Source organism: Notechis scutatus, chromosome 14, assembly GCF_049901735.1.
Source record: "Notechis scutatus isolate UNSWTSFEM ecotype Mainland chromosome 14, rNotScu1.2, whole genome shotgun sequence".
Classification (NCBI taxonomy): Eukaryota; Metazoa; Chordata; class Lepidosauria; order Squamata; family Elapidae; genus Notechis; species Notechis scutatus.
Window position 1 is genome coordinate 1,557,237 of NC_142022.1, and position 15,536 is coordinate 1,572,772.

The 15,536-nt window shown below is 45.4% G+C and overlaps 1 protein-coding gene across 1 annotated transcript in view; it reads right to left on the reverse strand.

The window, feature by feature from the left end:
• Positions 1–531: 531 nt before the first annotated feature.
• SIPA1 (signal-induced proliferation-associated 1) overlaps positions 532–15,536 on the reverse strand; it is a 40,607-nt gene continuing 25,602 nt past the window's right edge. Inside the window, 5 exon segments of the mRNA XM_087943684.1 lie at positions 532–2,799; positions 9,637–9,718; positions 13,253–13,328; positions 13,845–13,943; positions 14,816–14,990. Of these exon segments, the coding sequence (XP_087799810.1) occupies positions 2,647–2,799; positions 9,637–9,718; positions 13,253–13,328; positions 13,845–13,943; positions 14,816–14,990 (585 nt within the window). The 3' untranslated portion in view covers positions 532–2,646.

Sequence of the window (15,536 nt, forward strand, 5' to 3'; positions counted from 1 at the left end):
CAAATTTAACATCCGGTTAGGCCGAACCGGCTGGTTAGTTTCCCACCCCTGGTTAGTTTCCATCCGTTGCTTCTTGTCCTGCCTTTGGAGAATAGGTTGACCCCCCTCCTTCTTTGGGGCAGCCCCCTCAAATACTGGAATTCTGCTCTATGTCCCTTGCCCCACTTCCCCCACTTCTTTTCCCTACAAAAATCCCGAAGACGGGAACGATTCTGGGCGTTGCTCAGTTGACCCCGCAATCAAAATGCATTTTAGAGAGGAAACCTGCATTTGATTCCTCCAGAGCAGCAAAGAAAGAGAGGAAAGGAGGAAAAATCCCAAATTAAGGGGTTGGAGTTGGGCTGCCAGCGATGGAGTTCTATCACAGGGAGCCCTCGACTTACTTACGATCACAAAGTTACAACTCTTAACCATTGTTGGTTAGTCCTGGTTTCCTTTGCCCTCCCTGGATTGAACCACATACCACCACCCCCGGCCTCCTCCCCCCCCTTGATTCCGGGGTCCCCCAAAAGATGAAAAGAGAGCCCAAAGTGGAGCTGTGAAGACTTTTTATTGCACAAAGAGGGGGGGGGGGGAAATCTGTACATTCAGTTCAAATGCAGCCCTTGGCAAAGGCCAGACAAGGAATTCACACGCCTTCCTTTACTACAGTTGGGAAGGAAGGAAGGAAGGAGAGAAGGAATGATGAAGAAGTTGGAGGGGAGGAAGGGAAGGAGGGAGGGAAGGAAAGAAGAAGGAGTGGTAAAGAAGTTGGAGGGAGGAAGGAAGGAAGGAAGGAAGGAAGGAAGGAAGGAAGGAAGGAAGGAAGGAAGGAAGGAAGGAAGGAAGGAAGGAAGGAGAGAAGGAGTGGTGAAGAAGTTGGATGGGAGGGAGGGAGGGAAGGAAAGAGAGAAGGAGTGGTGAAGAAGTTGGAGGGGAGGGAGGGAAGGAAGGAGGAAAGAGGAGTGGTGAAGAAGTTGGAGGGGAGGGAGGGAAGGAAGGAGGGAAAGAGGAGTGGTGAAGAAGTTGGAGGGGAGGGGGAAGAAGGGAGGGAGGGAGGGAAGGAAAGAAAGAGAGAAGGAGTGGTGAAGAAGTTGTAGGGGAGGAAGAGGGAGGGAAGGAATGGAAGAGAGGAGAAGGAGTGAAGAAGTTGGAGGGGAGGGAGGGAGCAGAAAAGAACAGAGAGGGGAAGGAAGTAGTGAATGAAAGAAGGAAAGGAGAGAGGAGAGGAAAGGAAGGAGAGGGAAGGAAGGAAATAGTGAATGAAAGAAGGAAGGGAAGAAAATAGTGAATGAAAGAAGGAAGGGAAGGGTGGAGGAAGGAAATAGTGAATGAAAGAAGGGAGGAAGAGAGGAGAGGGAAGGAAAGAAATAGTGAATGTACGAAGGGAGGAAAGGAAGGAAATAGGGAAGGAATGAAAGGGAGGGAGGGAGGAGAGGGAAGGAAAAAACAAAATACTGAAGGAATGAAAGAGGGAAGGAAGGAAAAGGGAGGCAAAGGAAAATAAATAGAAGAGAAAAAAAGGGGAGGAAGGAAAGACGGACAGACTACAAGAGACACAGAAGAGCTCCAGAAAGTGGCCCCACTCCCAATTGGATTGGGGGATGGGAACAAAGAGGAATGGAAATCTAAGTCCTGGATAGCACCATTTTGGGGTGGGGGCCGATGCTGGGAAGACGAAATCAGGAGCAAACCCCGCCCCATTCTACAGGAACCTCTACAGGTTAAGGTGTACAGGTGAAAGGAAGGACCGGACAGGACAACTCAGAAGATATATAGATATATATATATATATTTGGGAGGGTAGGAGGAGGTTAGTCCTATCACAGCTTTCAAAAAATAATAATAATTCACAGTAAATTGAACCGGAAGCACGCTGTGCCATCCAAGACAGTGCGGTGGGAATGGAGGGGAGAAAGGGAAGATTAAACTCCAAGAAGACTTGAGTTAACTCCCCCTGCCTGGAAGCCATTTGCAATTATTGCATTTTATTGGGTTTTTTTGCCCCACCTGCCCTCCTTTCTCCCCCCCCCCACTGAAGACCCCGGAGGGGGGGGCTCTTCTCCAGGAGGGCTCAGCAGGGACCCCTGCACCCCACCTCCCAAAAATATATATATATATCCGTGGCTGAATTTTGCAACTTCCAGGAAGAAGGTGAAAAGGCAGGCTGGAATCCCAGGTGGCCCTTCTTCTCTGCCCCCCACCTCCCCTTTTTGGGGAGGGGGGGCCCTTCGAACCCGAGTTCAAATTCACGCCCAGCTGAACCTGAGGACGGGGCAAAAACCAGGCGCCCTTCGAGGAGGCGGAGGTGGAGCAATGGGACTCCAAACTGTCAATTTTATGCCGACCAGCCACGCTGGGGTCTTTTTCTCGTTCAATTATCCAACCACCCCCCGCCGGCTTCATCTTTGGGGGTGTGGGGGGAAAGGCAGCAGCCCCTCCCTCCCCTCTCAAAAAAACGGGGAGGGCTGAACTTCCAGAGTGAGGCAAGGCTTTGCGAGTGGCGGTTTTGTTTCCCGCAACAAACCACCCTCGGATCCTTGGATCTCCTGGGGTGCCCTTTTCCCTCCCCTCCTGAGGGAGGAAAATCGGGTGGAGCCGTCCAGGGCTGGGCCAAGCAAGGAGGGTGGCTGGCCGTGGAGGGGCAGAGGGTGTTCCCCCTCCTCCTCACGGGCAGTGGGGGCCAGAGGAACCTCCCCCCAACATCTGGGTGACTTGGCTGAGTTGGGCCGCGGCCGTCTCCGACGCCTCTTTCAGTCGCTTGGTGTTCTGCTGGAGGGTTTGCATTTCGGCTTGGAGAGCCGCCTTTTCGGCTTTTTCCTGCAAAAAAAAAAAAGGGGGGGGGAAGGAGGTCAGAAAGGGGATCAGGTGGGGAAGGGGCTTCGTCATTCACTGGCCCCCCAGCCTTGGGGCTCCTCATCCTGGCTATGGTCCCGGCTTAAACCGGGTGACAAAGTAAGTTGCCCTAACTAGGAAAACCGCGCACTGAAAAAAATGGGGAGTTTGCGCCGTGTTTGTGTTCAATTCAAACTTTTAAGATGGGTGGACTGCAACTCCCAGAATTCCCCAGGCAGCAGGGATTCTGGGAATTGAAGTCGGCATCTCTTTTGAGTTGCGAGGTTGAGAAACACGGCTTGGAAATAAATGAAGTTTTTTCTTTTTCCTCCCTCCTTCCTTTTTTCTCTATCCTTCGTTTCTTTCTCCATCCCTCTTCTTTGTTTAGTTTCCTTCCTTCTTTCTGACTCTCCATTCTCCTTCTCTCCTTCCTTTTTTCTCTCCATCTCCATTCTCCTTCCTTCTCTCTCCCTGCCTCCATCCTTTTTTACTTTCCTTCCTTTGTTCCTTTCTCTCCCCATCTCTCATCATTCTCCTTTCCTTTTTTCTCCTTCATTCTCCATTCTCCCTCCCTCCCTCATTCCTTTTTTCTCCCCATCTTTCTCCTTCCTTCACTTCCTTCTCCCTCTCTCCCGTTTTCTCTTTCCTTCCTTTGTTCCTTTCTCAGCATCCTTCATCATTCTCCTTTCCTTCCTTCCTTTTCTTTCTCCCTCACCATTCTCCCTCCCTCTTTCCTTTTCTCCCTTCCTCCCTCATTCTTTCCTCCCTTCCTTCCTTCTCCCTCATTCTCTCCTTCCTTCATTTCTTCTCTTTCCATCTCTCACTCTCCCTCACTCTTTCCTTCTCTCTCTCTCCCTCTCTCTCTCTGATTTTAAGCTGATTTTAACCAGACGCGAGTCCCAATCTCTAAATAGCCCATGCCAAGTTCAGCATCCAAACAGCCTGGAAACCTGAGACTATTTTAGGAACTATTTACAAAAAATATTCACAAAAAAGGAGAAAGGCATGTTTATGAGATAATGAGATAACCCGAGATGACCCCAAACTTTTTGGAGTGACAACACGGACTCTAGAAAACAAAGAGCAATAACGAAAAATTATCACAATGGCCCAGCACGGACTCTAGTATTGCGTGGATTAAGATCAAATACATTACAGGTAGTCCTCAACTTCCAGCCGCAATTGTATCCCAAATTTAAGTTGCTAAATGAGACATTTGTGAAGTGAGTTTTGCTCCGTTTTATGACCTTCCTTGCCACTGTTGTTAAGTGAATCACTGAAGTTGTTAAATTAGAAACATGGTTGCTAAGTGAACCTGGCTTCCCCATTAGGTCGCAAAAGGGGATCACCTCCTAGGACACTGCGTCCGTCATAAATACAAGCCAGTTTACCAAGTGTCTGAATTTTGACGGGACTGCGGGGACGCTGTAACAGTGGTGGAAAAAACGGCTGTAAGTCGCTATTTTCAGTGCCGTTGTAACTTTGAACGGTCACTAAACGAATGGCTGTTCTGTATAGGACTGCGTAAATACACGACGTATATTTGTATACAGAAAATAAAGACCTACTGTTTGCACGTATCCCACGCAAAACCGTATTAGGAATGGAATTAATTTGCTGTTGTGATTTATTGGGGGGGGGGGTCCCGGGATTTGTGACTCCGCCTACTTTAATGACATCATCCGGAGGGGCTCTGTCACTTAAACACTCCCCTCCCCCGTATCCTTCCCCAGGTCAGCAACAAAGGCTGACATGCAAAGCTTAATGCCGACCAAAGGAAAATGGATAAACGACAAGCTTCTTTTTTTGAACCACACCCTGAATTTTCTTTCTCCTGGTTTTTCTCTTCCAGAACCAAAATAATCTTATTTCCTGGCAGATTTTTTTGCATTGACGTCTTTCTGTTTTTCCCTTGTCTCTCTCTCTCTCTATTTTTTATTTTTTTTTTTTGCATTTGCATTTGCAAATCAGACCGAGGCCGTTGCTTTTTTTTTTTTTTTCCCCCTCTTCCCCACTGTTAGGTTTTCAGTTTGGTTTTGTGTTGAAATGTTTTCCTTGTTTTGGGATGCTCGCCTGCTGGCCGTCTGCCACCGAGGTATTCACTGAGCCAGCAGAATAAAGGCAGAAAAACTAAGACACCCAGGGCAGCCGAAGTGATCTTGGATTAAGATCCAAGAATTCTGGATCCAGAATTTTCGGGTGAAAAGAATTTATGCATTCCCTAAAATTTTATTTACACGCACACCCAGGTGTGTCATTCCTTTTCTGGGGCAAGCTCCAACATGGGGTACATAAATAATCAGCCAAAAACATTCAAATGGACGATGGCAGAGAACTGCATTTTTCAACCTTAGCAACTGTAGACTTCAAATCCCAGAATTCCCCAGCTAGCCATGAAGGGAGGGAGGGAGGGAAAAAGGAGAAGAAAGAAAAGGAAGGAAGGAGAAATAGGTTCAGAGGGAGGGAGGAGAAATAGATTGGCAGGAGGGAGGGAGGGTGGAAGGAAGGAAGGAGAAATTGGGAGGAAGGGAAGGAAGGAAAGGAGGGGAAATAGGTTGGAAGGAAAGGAGGGAGGGAGGTTGTAAGGAAGGATAAATTGGGATGGGGAGGAGGAAGGAAGGAAGCGAAAGAAGAGTGAGGGATGGAGAAAGTAACAAAAGGAGGATAGAGAAAAAAAGAAAGGAGGGAGGGAGGAAAAAAGGAAAAACTACTCATTTATTTCACAGCAGTGTTTCTCAGACTTGCAACTTGAAGACATGGAGACTCCAACTCCCAGAATCCATGCTGGCCAGGGAATTCTGGGAGTTGAAGTCCAGGTATCTCAATGTTACTAAGATGGAGAAACGTTGCCATGGCCATTTCTTAAATGCCTGAGACTAAAAGCAAAATAAAATAAGCAGAGATAAAATCAGTTTATACAAACTTTGGGTTCCTCCAGCCTGTATTACGTCCATATTCTGCTTTATTTATATTGATATATTTATTTTCTCTTGGTCCTTTAATTCCTGCCTTCTCTTTTCCCAGGAACCCTGCAACTCTGCAACCCTGCAACTCCAGCCAACCGCAACTTCCTCTGCCTTCCCCGACTTCGGACCACAGGCCTGTGCTTATTTTGTGAGTCAATTTTTGTGTCTCTCTCTGCAAAACTCCCAATCACTTTTTTTTAAAATGTTTTTCTTGATATGGGTCACATTCTGCCTTTGGGGCCCTTTCATATCTGGCTCTGATTTATTTTTGCACTAATATTTTATGCAAGTCATTCCTACTGCATTCAAGTTATATCTCCCAAACCTCATTTCTAAGTATCCATGCAGATCAAGATATTGGGAATCCCCAAAGTGTGAAAGCAAGTTTAGGATTGTTCGTATATTTATTTGTGTGTGTGTGTGTGTGTGTGTGTGTGTGTGTGTGTGTGTGGTGTGTGCCTTCAAGCCATTTTTTTTTAAATTCCTGGTGACAGTCTAGACAAATTCCTGCAGTTTATGACTTATCTATTCTTCTATGCAACTATTTTAAGCTCTCTTGGGCTCAGTTCAGACATGCAAATGCCAATTGGGATGATGACATAGGCCAGTGTTTCTCTACCTTGGCAACTCTAAGATAACTTCAGAACTTCCCCAAATTGGGAGGGGGGTGCAGGCCTCACCCACCTCCCTCTTTTCCTTTCCCCTTTGTTGATCACAGCTGGAAGGGACCTTGGAGGTCTTCTAGTCCAACCCTCCCTTCTCAAACAAGAGGCCTCTATTACAGACAAGTGTCTTTCCGGTCTCTTCTGGAAAGCCTCCAATGAGGGAGCTCCAACAATATCTGGTGGCAAGCAGTTCCACTGGTTAACTGTTTTCACTGTTAGGAAGCTCCCCCTTAATTCCAGGTTGCTTCTCTCCTTGATTAGTTTCCATCCGTTGCTTCTTGTCCTGCCTTCTGGGGGCTTTGGAAATTAGGTTGCCCCCCTTATCTTTGTGGCAGCCCCTCAAATATGGGAAGACAGCTATCGTGTCACCCCTAGTCCTTCTCTTTGTTAAGACTAGACATACTCAATTCCTGCAACCTTTCTTCGTATGTTTTTGTCCCCAGTCTTCTAATCATCTTCGTTGTTCTTCTCTGCACTCTTTCTAGTATCTCAACATCTATTTCATATTGTGACACAGGAAGACGAAACTAGATGTCTATGGAGATTCTCAACCATCCGTGTCATAGTTATCCCAAAAGTGCTTTTTTTCCAAGAGGCAACTGGACTGTCTGGTTTTACTTTGAAGACTCATCCAAGAAGCTTCTTCAGCTCTGACTGGATGGTGGGGAATGGAAGGACTTATACTCCTTGCACACAAGCTGGTCATTTGCATCCTTTTTAGTGGGTCGTTGAGGCCACTTGGAAGTTTATCTGTGTCCTCAGGGTTACCTAGTATTGCAACTTCTTGGAACTGCTGGGAATTACTCAGGTGAACCTGAGGACACAGATAAACCTCCAAGCGGCCTCAACAACCCACTAAAAAGGATGCAAATGACCAGCTGCCTGCAAGGAGTATAAATCCTTCCGTTCCCCCACCATCCAAGAAGCTTCTGGGATGAGAAGCAAAACGTCTTCAAAGAAAAATCAGAAAGTCCAGTTGCTTATTGAAAAAGCACCTTTGGCACAAGACAACACTAGGTTTTCTGTTCCAGGGCGGGATCGCCCTAACAACTGTGCCAGGCTGAGTGAATTCACCTCTCCGGAAGGAGGAAATTTTTCCCCTTCATGATTCAAAGATAAACAAAACCCTCTTGGATGAAAGCAGAGAAAACCAGACAGGGTGAAGCATTGGTGCCTGAGATATAACAATCAGGAGATGACTCTGCGTGTGGGCAAGCTGCAGAATTGTCTGGAAAAAGCAGAACCAGGCTTTGGGGAGATTTGCAAAAAAAAGAGATTTGAAAGAAAAGGACAAGATTTCCCAATTAGTGGCTTTTTTTTTTTTTTAAACAGAGGAATGCTCTGTTTAATTAAAGTTGTTTAACAATGGAAGGATGGCTCCAAATGTTCCGGCTCACTTAGCATCTCCGTCGAGTCCTTCGGCGGCGGTCGGGATGAGTCGCTGCCGTTTTCGTGGCAAACTTTTCGGAAGTGGCTTTCTTGGGCTGAGAGACCGAGAGAGACAGGCCCGAAGTCACCCAGGAGGCGTCTACCCTGAGGACGAGACTAAAAATTCACATTTCTGGCCTCAAATCTTGACCACAGCACCAAACTTCCTTTAATCGGTCTGCCGGGCCTTTGTGTATTAATTTATAGACGTTGCAATTTTACCCTTTTGAACGGTGCAGCAGAAGAAATAAAATTACAGCTCTTTACTCCGCACCCTAGGAAGTGCAGTGGCCTGTTTTATGTTGCGTCTCAGGATGCAAAAACACTAATTGCAGGAACTGGCTATGTCTCAACTTGTAACCATTCGTTTAATGACCATTTGGGGTTACAACAGCGCGGGGGGCGGGGGAATGACACACAGCCATTCCTCTTACTTACGGCTGTGATAGCATCCCTATGGTCACGTCAATAAAATATGGATAACTGGCACCTATTTACAACAGCTGCCATATCCATCAGGACTGTCACTTGTCTGATATGGTATAGGTTTCTCCTGCTTCAGCAGGGGGGTTGACTAGAAGACCTCCAAGGTCCCTTCCAACTATTCTATTCTATTCTATTATTTCTATCCTCTATATTCTATTCTATTCCATTCCATTCTCTATTTCATTCTATTTCATTCTATTTCATTCTATTCTATTCTATTCTATTTCTAATCCTAATCCTTATTCTATTCTATTTCTATTTCTATTCCTATTCCTATTCTATTCCTATTCTATTCTATTCTACTCTATTATTCCATTCCATTCAGTTTCTACTAATTCTATTATTCTAATTCTATTCTTGTTCTATTCTCATTCTGTTCTATTCTACTCTACTCTATTCCTATTATATTATTTGTATCCTCTATATTTTATTCTATTCTATTCCATTCTCTATTTCATTCTGTTCTATCCTATCCTATCCTATCCTATCCTAATCCATTCTATTTCATTTTACTCTATTCTAATTTCTATTCTATTTCTAATCCTAATCCCTATTCTATTCTATTCCTATTCCTATTCTATTCTATTATTTCTATCCTCTATATTCTATTCTATTCTATTCCATTCTCTATTCTATTCTATTCTATTCTATTCTATTTCTAATCCTTATTCTATTTCTATTCCTTATTCTATTCTATTTCTCTTTTTTATTCCTAATCCTTATTCTATTCTATTCCTATTCCTTATTCTATTTCTAATCTTAATCCTTATTCTATTCTATTCTATTCTATTCTATTCTATTCTATTTCTTATTCTATTCTATTCTATTCTATTCTATTCTATTCTATTCTATTCTATTCTATTCTATTTCTTATTCTATTCTATATTCTATTCCTTATTCTATTTCTAATCCTAATCCTATTCTATTCTGTTTCTATCCCATCCTATCCCAAGGTCACTCGCCCACTGAGGAGCTTCCCAGTCAACGCCTGACATCCAAAGTCAACGGGGGAGCTGGATTCGCTTTTAACAACTTCAGTGACCCGCTTAACGACTGCGGGTGGAGAAAAGGTCACAGAATCGGGTACCAGTTGATTAACAAGCCCCTTTGCTTAGCAGCGGAAAATCCTGCTGCACATCGCGGCTGTTTTAAATCGCGGTCCTCCCTTTCTCTGACTCTCCTCATTCGAAACCTAGGACACCCCCCCCCCCGTGATATTTTTTTGGGGGGTGGGTGGGGGGGCTTCTCTTCCTTGCCTGCGTTTCTCGTCCTCTCACCTTCTGAAGATCGTCCTGCAGCTCCTTCAGTTTGAGCTCCAAGTACAAAACTTTGTCGGCCAGGCTGAGGGCGTGCTGAGACCTGAAAGTGGTTTGGCAAATGAAAGCAGAAGATTGGGGGCAGCGCGTTAATTGTGAGTCAATCCAGGCGTGCACAAACAAGCACACTCCAGGAAATGCGTCTCCCCGTCAGGGGTGAGCCTTTGGGTATGATTTTATTATCCCATTCTGGGCTGGGCTGCCTTGAAAAACAATACAGGTGTCAGCTCATAAAATATTTCTATGGGCTTTTTAGCATTGCCAACAGAAAGGGAGTGGGGAGCAGTGAGGCAGCGTGGAAATCAAAAGTGCATTCCATAAATGTTTTCAAAGATAGTAACTAGGGGACTGAAGTTTCTGCTGCACAAAAATCTAACTGGAGAGCACGATTGATGACTCTGGGCTATGGATGTGTCCCATTGGAGAATACGAATTACGATACACCCAGGGAATGGAGGGAAAACCAGGGTCAAGGGTGACAGTGAATGATGTGTCTCAGAGTTGGCTACACCCAGGCAGTGTCGGCATGTTAACTCCCAATAAATCATTTTGAAGTTTTGGAAGTTTGGCTCGAGACTCAGGATTTAATTGGGGGTAACTGCCGGAAACCTGGCAACAGGTAATCCTCGATTTATAGCAATAGCACTTAAGACTTACTGTATATACTCGAGTATAAGCCTAGTTTTTCAGCCCATTTTTTGTGCTGAAAAAATCCCCCTCGGCTTATACTCGAGTCAGATTCCCTCTGAAAAAAAAAATGGTGTGGAGTCACGGCCTCCGGGGCAGCGACTCCCAACAGCCCAGTCGGGAAGGGAAAGGCAAAAAGCGCTTTGCCTTTCCCTTCCCAGGCGGCGGGACTGGGGCGCGCCGGCGGTAGTGACTCCTGACTCAGGGGGCCTCCGAGGGAGGGGAAGAGAGTGACTCCTGCCTCCCGCTGTCATCATCATCTTCTTCTTTTGGGTTAGTGAATCAATTAAACCTTTCATGATAGTGAGATCGTTTCCCAAATTAATTATTTTTATTTTTGAAATTTACCAGTAGCTGCTGCATTTCCCACCCTCGGCTTATACTCGAGTCAATAAGTTTTCCCAGTTTTTTTGTGTAAAATTAGGTGCCTCGGCTTATATTCGGGTCGACTTATACTCGAGTATATACGGTATATAGCGCTTTACAGTGCTTTTACAGCCCCCTCTAAGCGGTTTACAGAGTCAGCTTCTTGCCCCCAACAATCTGGATCCTCATTTTACCCACCTTGGAAGGACGGAAGTCTGAGTCAACCTTGAGCCTGGTGGGATTTGAACTGCCAAACTGTAGGCAGCTGGCTGCAGAAGTAGCTTGCAATACTGCACTCTAACCACTGCGCCACTGAGGCTCCTGAATTATAGCTGTTCGCTCACTGACCATTCGACGTTAAAACAGCAGTGAAAAAAGCCAATTTACGGCCGTTTTTCACACTTCTGACCGTTACAGCATTTCCCCTGTGGTCATGTGATCAAAATTCAGATGTTTGGGAACATATTCACATTTATGATGGTCGCAGAGTCCCAGGGTCCTTTGATCCCCTTTTGCGACCGTCAATGATTCAGATTCAATTCAGATTGGCTTAATAACCATGTTCCTAACTTAACAACGGCAGTGGTTCACTTAAGAATTGTGGCAAAAAAAGTTGCGAAGTGGGGCAAAACTCACTTAACCAATGCCTCACTATTAGCAACCTAAATTCTGGGCTACAACTGTGGTCGTAAGTCGAGGAGTACCTGTCGCTAAATCAGGGGTAGCCACTTATGGCAGCTTTACGACGGTGGACTTCAACTCCCAGAACTCCTTTTATCTCCATGATCATGTGATCAAAATTCAGACGCTTGGCAAACTGGTTCATACTTATGACTGTTGATGTGTTCCCAAGGCCGCGTGATCTTTTGCACCCTTCTGACAAGGAAAGTCAATGGGGGAAGCCAGATTCACTTAATGACCGTGTTACTAACTTATCAACTGCAGCGATTCACTTAATGACCATAGCGAGAAAGGTTGTAAAACGGGGCAAAATTCATTTAACCAATGTCTCGCTTAGCAACAGAAACTTTGGGCTCAATTGTGGTCATTAAGTCGAGGACTTCTTGTATTACAAAGCCAATTTCCCCCCCACCAGGATGCTTAGACGGCCGCATGGAGCTGAATGCAGCAAAATACGTATGGAGATTGGCTGCAGGCCAAGCTTTTGTTTGGAAAGGAACATTTCTGTCCAGGGAGGAAAAACATTATTGGTATAATTTTGATTAATTAATTGAATAAAAATATTAAAGTTATGTTGAGGACAGAGTCCACTAGATGGCAGTGCTTAAAAAATAAACAGGGTTACATTGGTTTCATTTAGGGGCCTTCAATTCAGGGGTCTTACAGATAGAGCTATAGATGTTATAAATTAGAGACAGAGGATATATAGGTATAGATAGATGATTAGCAGATATATTAATTAGAGAGACAAATGATGATAGATAGACAGACAGACAGACAGACAGATAAACAGACAGATATAGAATGGGGTTTTCAAACTCGACAGTTTGAAGATTTGTGGACTTCAACTCCCAGAATTCTTCCTCCAGTCATGTTAGCTCAGGAATTCTGGGAGTTGAAGTCCACAAATCTTCAACTTGCCAAGTTGGAAGACCCTTGATATAGATGATTAACAGATAGCTATAGATATTGATTAGAGACGGATGATAGATAGATAGGATAGATAGATATAAGATAAACAGATACAAATAGACAGAGCTATAGATGTTATAGAGACAGAGGATATATAGGTATAGATAGATGATTAACAGATATATTGATTAGAGAGACAGATAGATAGGTAGGTAGGCAGATAGATAGGTAGATAGATAGATAGATATAGATCAGGGGTCTTCAAGCTCGATAGATTTAAGACTTCTGGACTTTAACTCCCAGAATTCTTCCTCCAGTCATGTTAGCTGAGGAATTCTGGGAGTTGAAGTCCACACATTTTAAACTTGCCAAGTTTGAAGACCCTTGTGATAGATGATAGATATATAGATGATAGATTGATTGATAGATAGGTAAATAGGTAGGTAGGTACAGAGAGAGGGAGAGAGGGGGGGAGGGATAGATAGATAGATAGATAGATAGATAGATAGATAGATAGATAGATAGACAGACAGACAGACAGACAGACAGACAGACAGACAGACAGACAGACTGTAGATCAGGGGTCTTCAAACTCGACAGCTTGAAGACCTGTGGACTTCAACTCCCAGAATTCCTCCTCCTCCAGTCATGTTAGCTCAGGAATTCTGGGAGTTGAAGTCCCCAAGTCTTAAATCACGCTGGCTGGGGAATACTGGGAGTTTTAGTCTCTCCATCCTAGATCAAGCTGGCTGGGCAATTCTGAGAGTTGGTCCACTTAATCTTAAATCTGCCAAGATTGAGAAAATCCTGTTCTGGACAGCATATAGGAAACAAGGTGGACAAGGTCTCCATCCCTCTTTAATTTCCCCCTGTTATATCTCAAGCTTCACACACACACACAAACACACACACACACACATTTCCTTCTTACTCATCAATGGCTTGTGGCTGACTGGCGCATCTCTGGGTCCCCGTGGAGCCTTCTCGATTCTCCAGAATATGCTGGCCTGAAGTCACACAACAAGGCACAAATAAGGATGACAATTATCAGGGAAACCAACTGCTTTTTGCAAAGCAAAAACAGCCTAAATTCCAACTTCTGCCATTTCCAGGGAGTAACGAGGCAGGAAAAAAGGCTCAGCTTGAAAAAAATTAAAATCTACATGGACTGAAGTTTGTGATGCCACCCAGGCGGTGAATGAAAAATCAGCAGGAAAAGATCTCAGAGGAAACCAAGAAAAAGCCTTGAATGATAAGATTTTCTCTGATGGATGATGTTTTTCCCTCCTACTTGAAGTTGTGTTGGAAACACGAAGGCTGGGTTTTCCCAATGGCAGCCATTTTGAGACATGTGGACTTCAACTCCCAGAATTCCCCAGCCAGCACACATCATAAAATGGCTGCCGCTAGGAAACTCTGCTCTAGATTAAAGGGCCAAAGAATGCTAAGCTGGATGAAGGCAGCTCGAACCTCATCCAAGATCATCAATCCACAGGGATCCATCCAGGAATCGATCCACTCACCTTCGTGGGAGAGCGCTTCCAGGATGTTGTTACAAGCCGATGCCAGATTGGCGATGGAGTCCCACTCGTCTTCCAGGGATTCCCCAGCATCAGAGAGAACTGTGGGAGGAAGGGAGAAGAAAAACCTTCACCGCCAAGTTACTTGGGCTGGGAGGGATGGGGTGACCCCCAATGAGCTTTCCCCCCTTTTGGGGGTAGGGGAAAAGGAAGGAAGGAAGAGGAAAGGAGAAATGGAGGAGATTAGGAAGGAAGGAAAAGAAAGAGAAAGAATAGAAGGAAGGAAGGGGGAAAGGAAGAGGAGGAGAGAGAAGAAGGAAGGAGAAGGAAGAGGAAGAGAGGGAAGAAGGAAGGAAGGAAAGAAGAGGAAGTGAGGGAGGATGGAATGAAGGAAGGATGGATGGAAGGAAGAATAAGGAAGAATGAGAGTAAGGAAGGAAGGGGAAGGAAGAAAGGAAAGAAGGGGAAAAGGAAGAGGAAGGAAGAAAGAAGGAAGAGAGGAAGGAAGAATAAGGAAGAGTGAAAGGAAGGAAGGAAAAAGAAGAAAGGAAGGAAGGGGAAAAGGAAGAGGAAGGAAGAAAAGGAAGAGAGGGAGGGAGGAAGAATAAGGAAGAGCGAGAGTAAGGAAAGAAGGGAATGGAAGGAAAGAAGGGGAAGAGGAAGGAAGGGGAAGAGAGGGAGGGGGAAGCAGAGAAAGGGAAGTAAGAAAGGAAACAGAAAGGGAAGGAAAGGGAATGGAGGAGGAAGGAGGGGAAGGAATCAATCCTCAACACGACCACTTTGGAGAATCCTGACTTCTGCTCCAAACATCCGCATTGTAGCATGTTGTGCACCCACACTTTACACAGAGAGAGAGAGAGAGAGAGAGAGAGAGGGAGGGAGGGAGGGAGGAGGGAGGGAGGGAGGGAGGAGAGAGAGAGAGAGAGAGAGAGAGAGAGAGAGAGAGAGAGAAGCCAATGTGGGAACTTCCTTACTTTTGGTGATGGAATTCCGTAGCGAAAGCGTCCGGGGCAAAAACTTATTGCTGTCGCTCGCTTCCAGAGACGGCAAGGCCTTCTCTCCCGGTGGTGGAGAAGACGGAAAGCCTTTGGCCTCCTGAGCTACCAGGCCAGGCGTGTGATGGTTCACTACCGCCTCTCTCGGATGGTCCTGCGAACGCAACGAAGGGAGAAAGGAGAGGAAGGTTAGATCTGACGTGGATGGTTTGGCCCAGAGAGAAATCTGCCATTTTGGAGAAACAGCCAAGTTTCTCCCCCAACATCATCGTCCCCGGCCCAAAAAGGTGGGGACTACAATGCCCAGAGTTCCCAGCTGGGTCTCGAGATTCATGGGAAATGTTACTCCTGACAAGCTCTTCCAGGTAGATTATACAGGTCGTTCTCAACTTATGACCACAATGTAGCCCATTTTTTGTTGTTGTTAAGTGAGAAATTGGTTAAGTGACCAAAAATTCAGGTCCTGGTTGTTTTGGTACATTGAGGATTCTCTGCATTGCCATTTTGTGACGGTAGAAATTGCCTATCAGGGGAATAAGCATCTTCATGCTAGGTTGATTCTCTTGGGACAGGTGTCCTGCCCCTGTCGGAGTCTGAATCCGAGGAGGAAGACGAACAGCTGACAGGGAGTGGGAGTGTGGCTCCGTTGGCTATGGAGGAAACTGGGGAAGGGCAAAGTCCGGCTGGGCAGAGCAGGGGA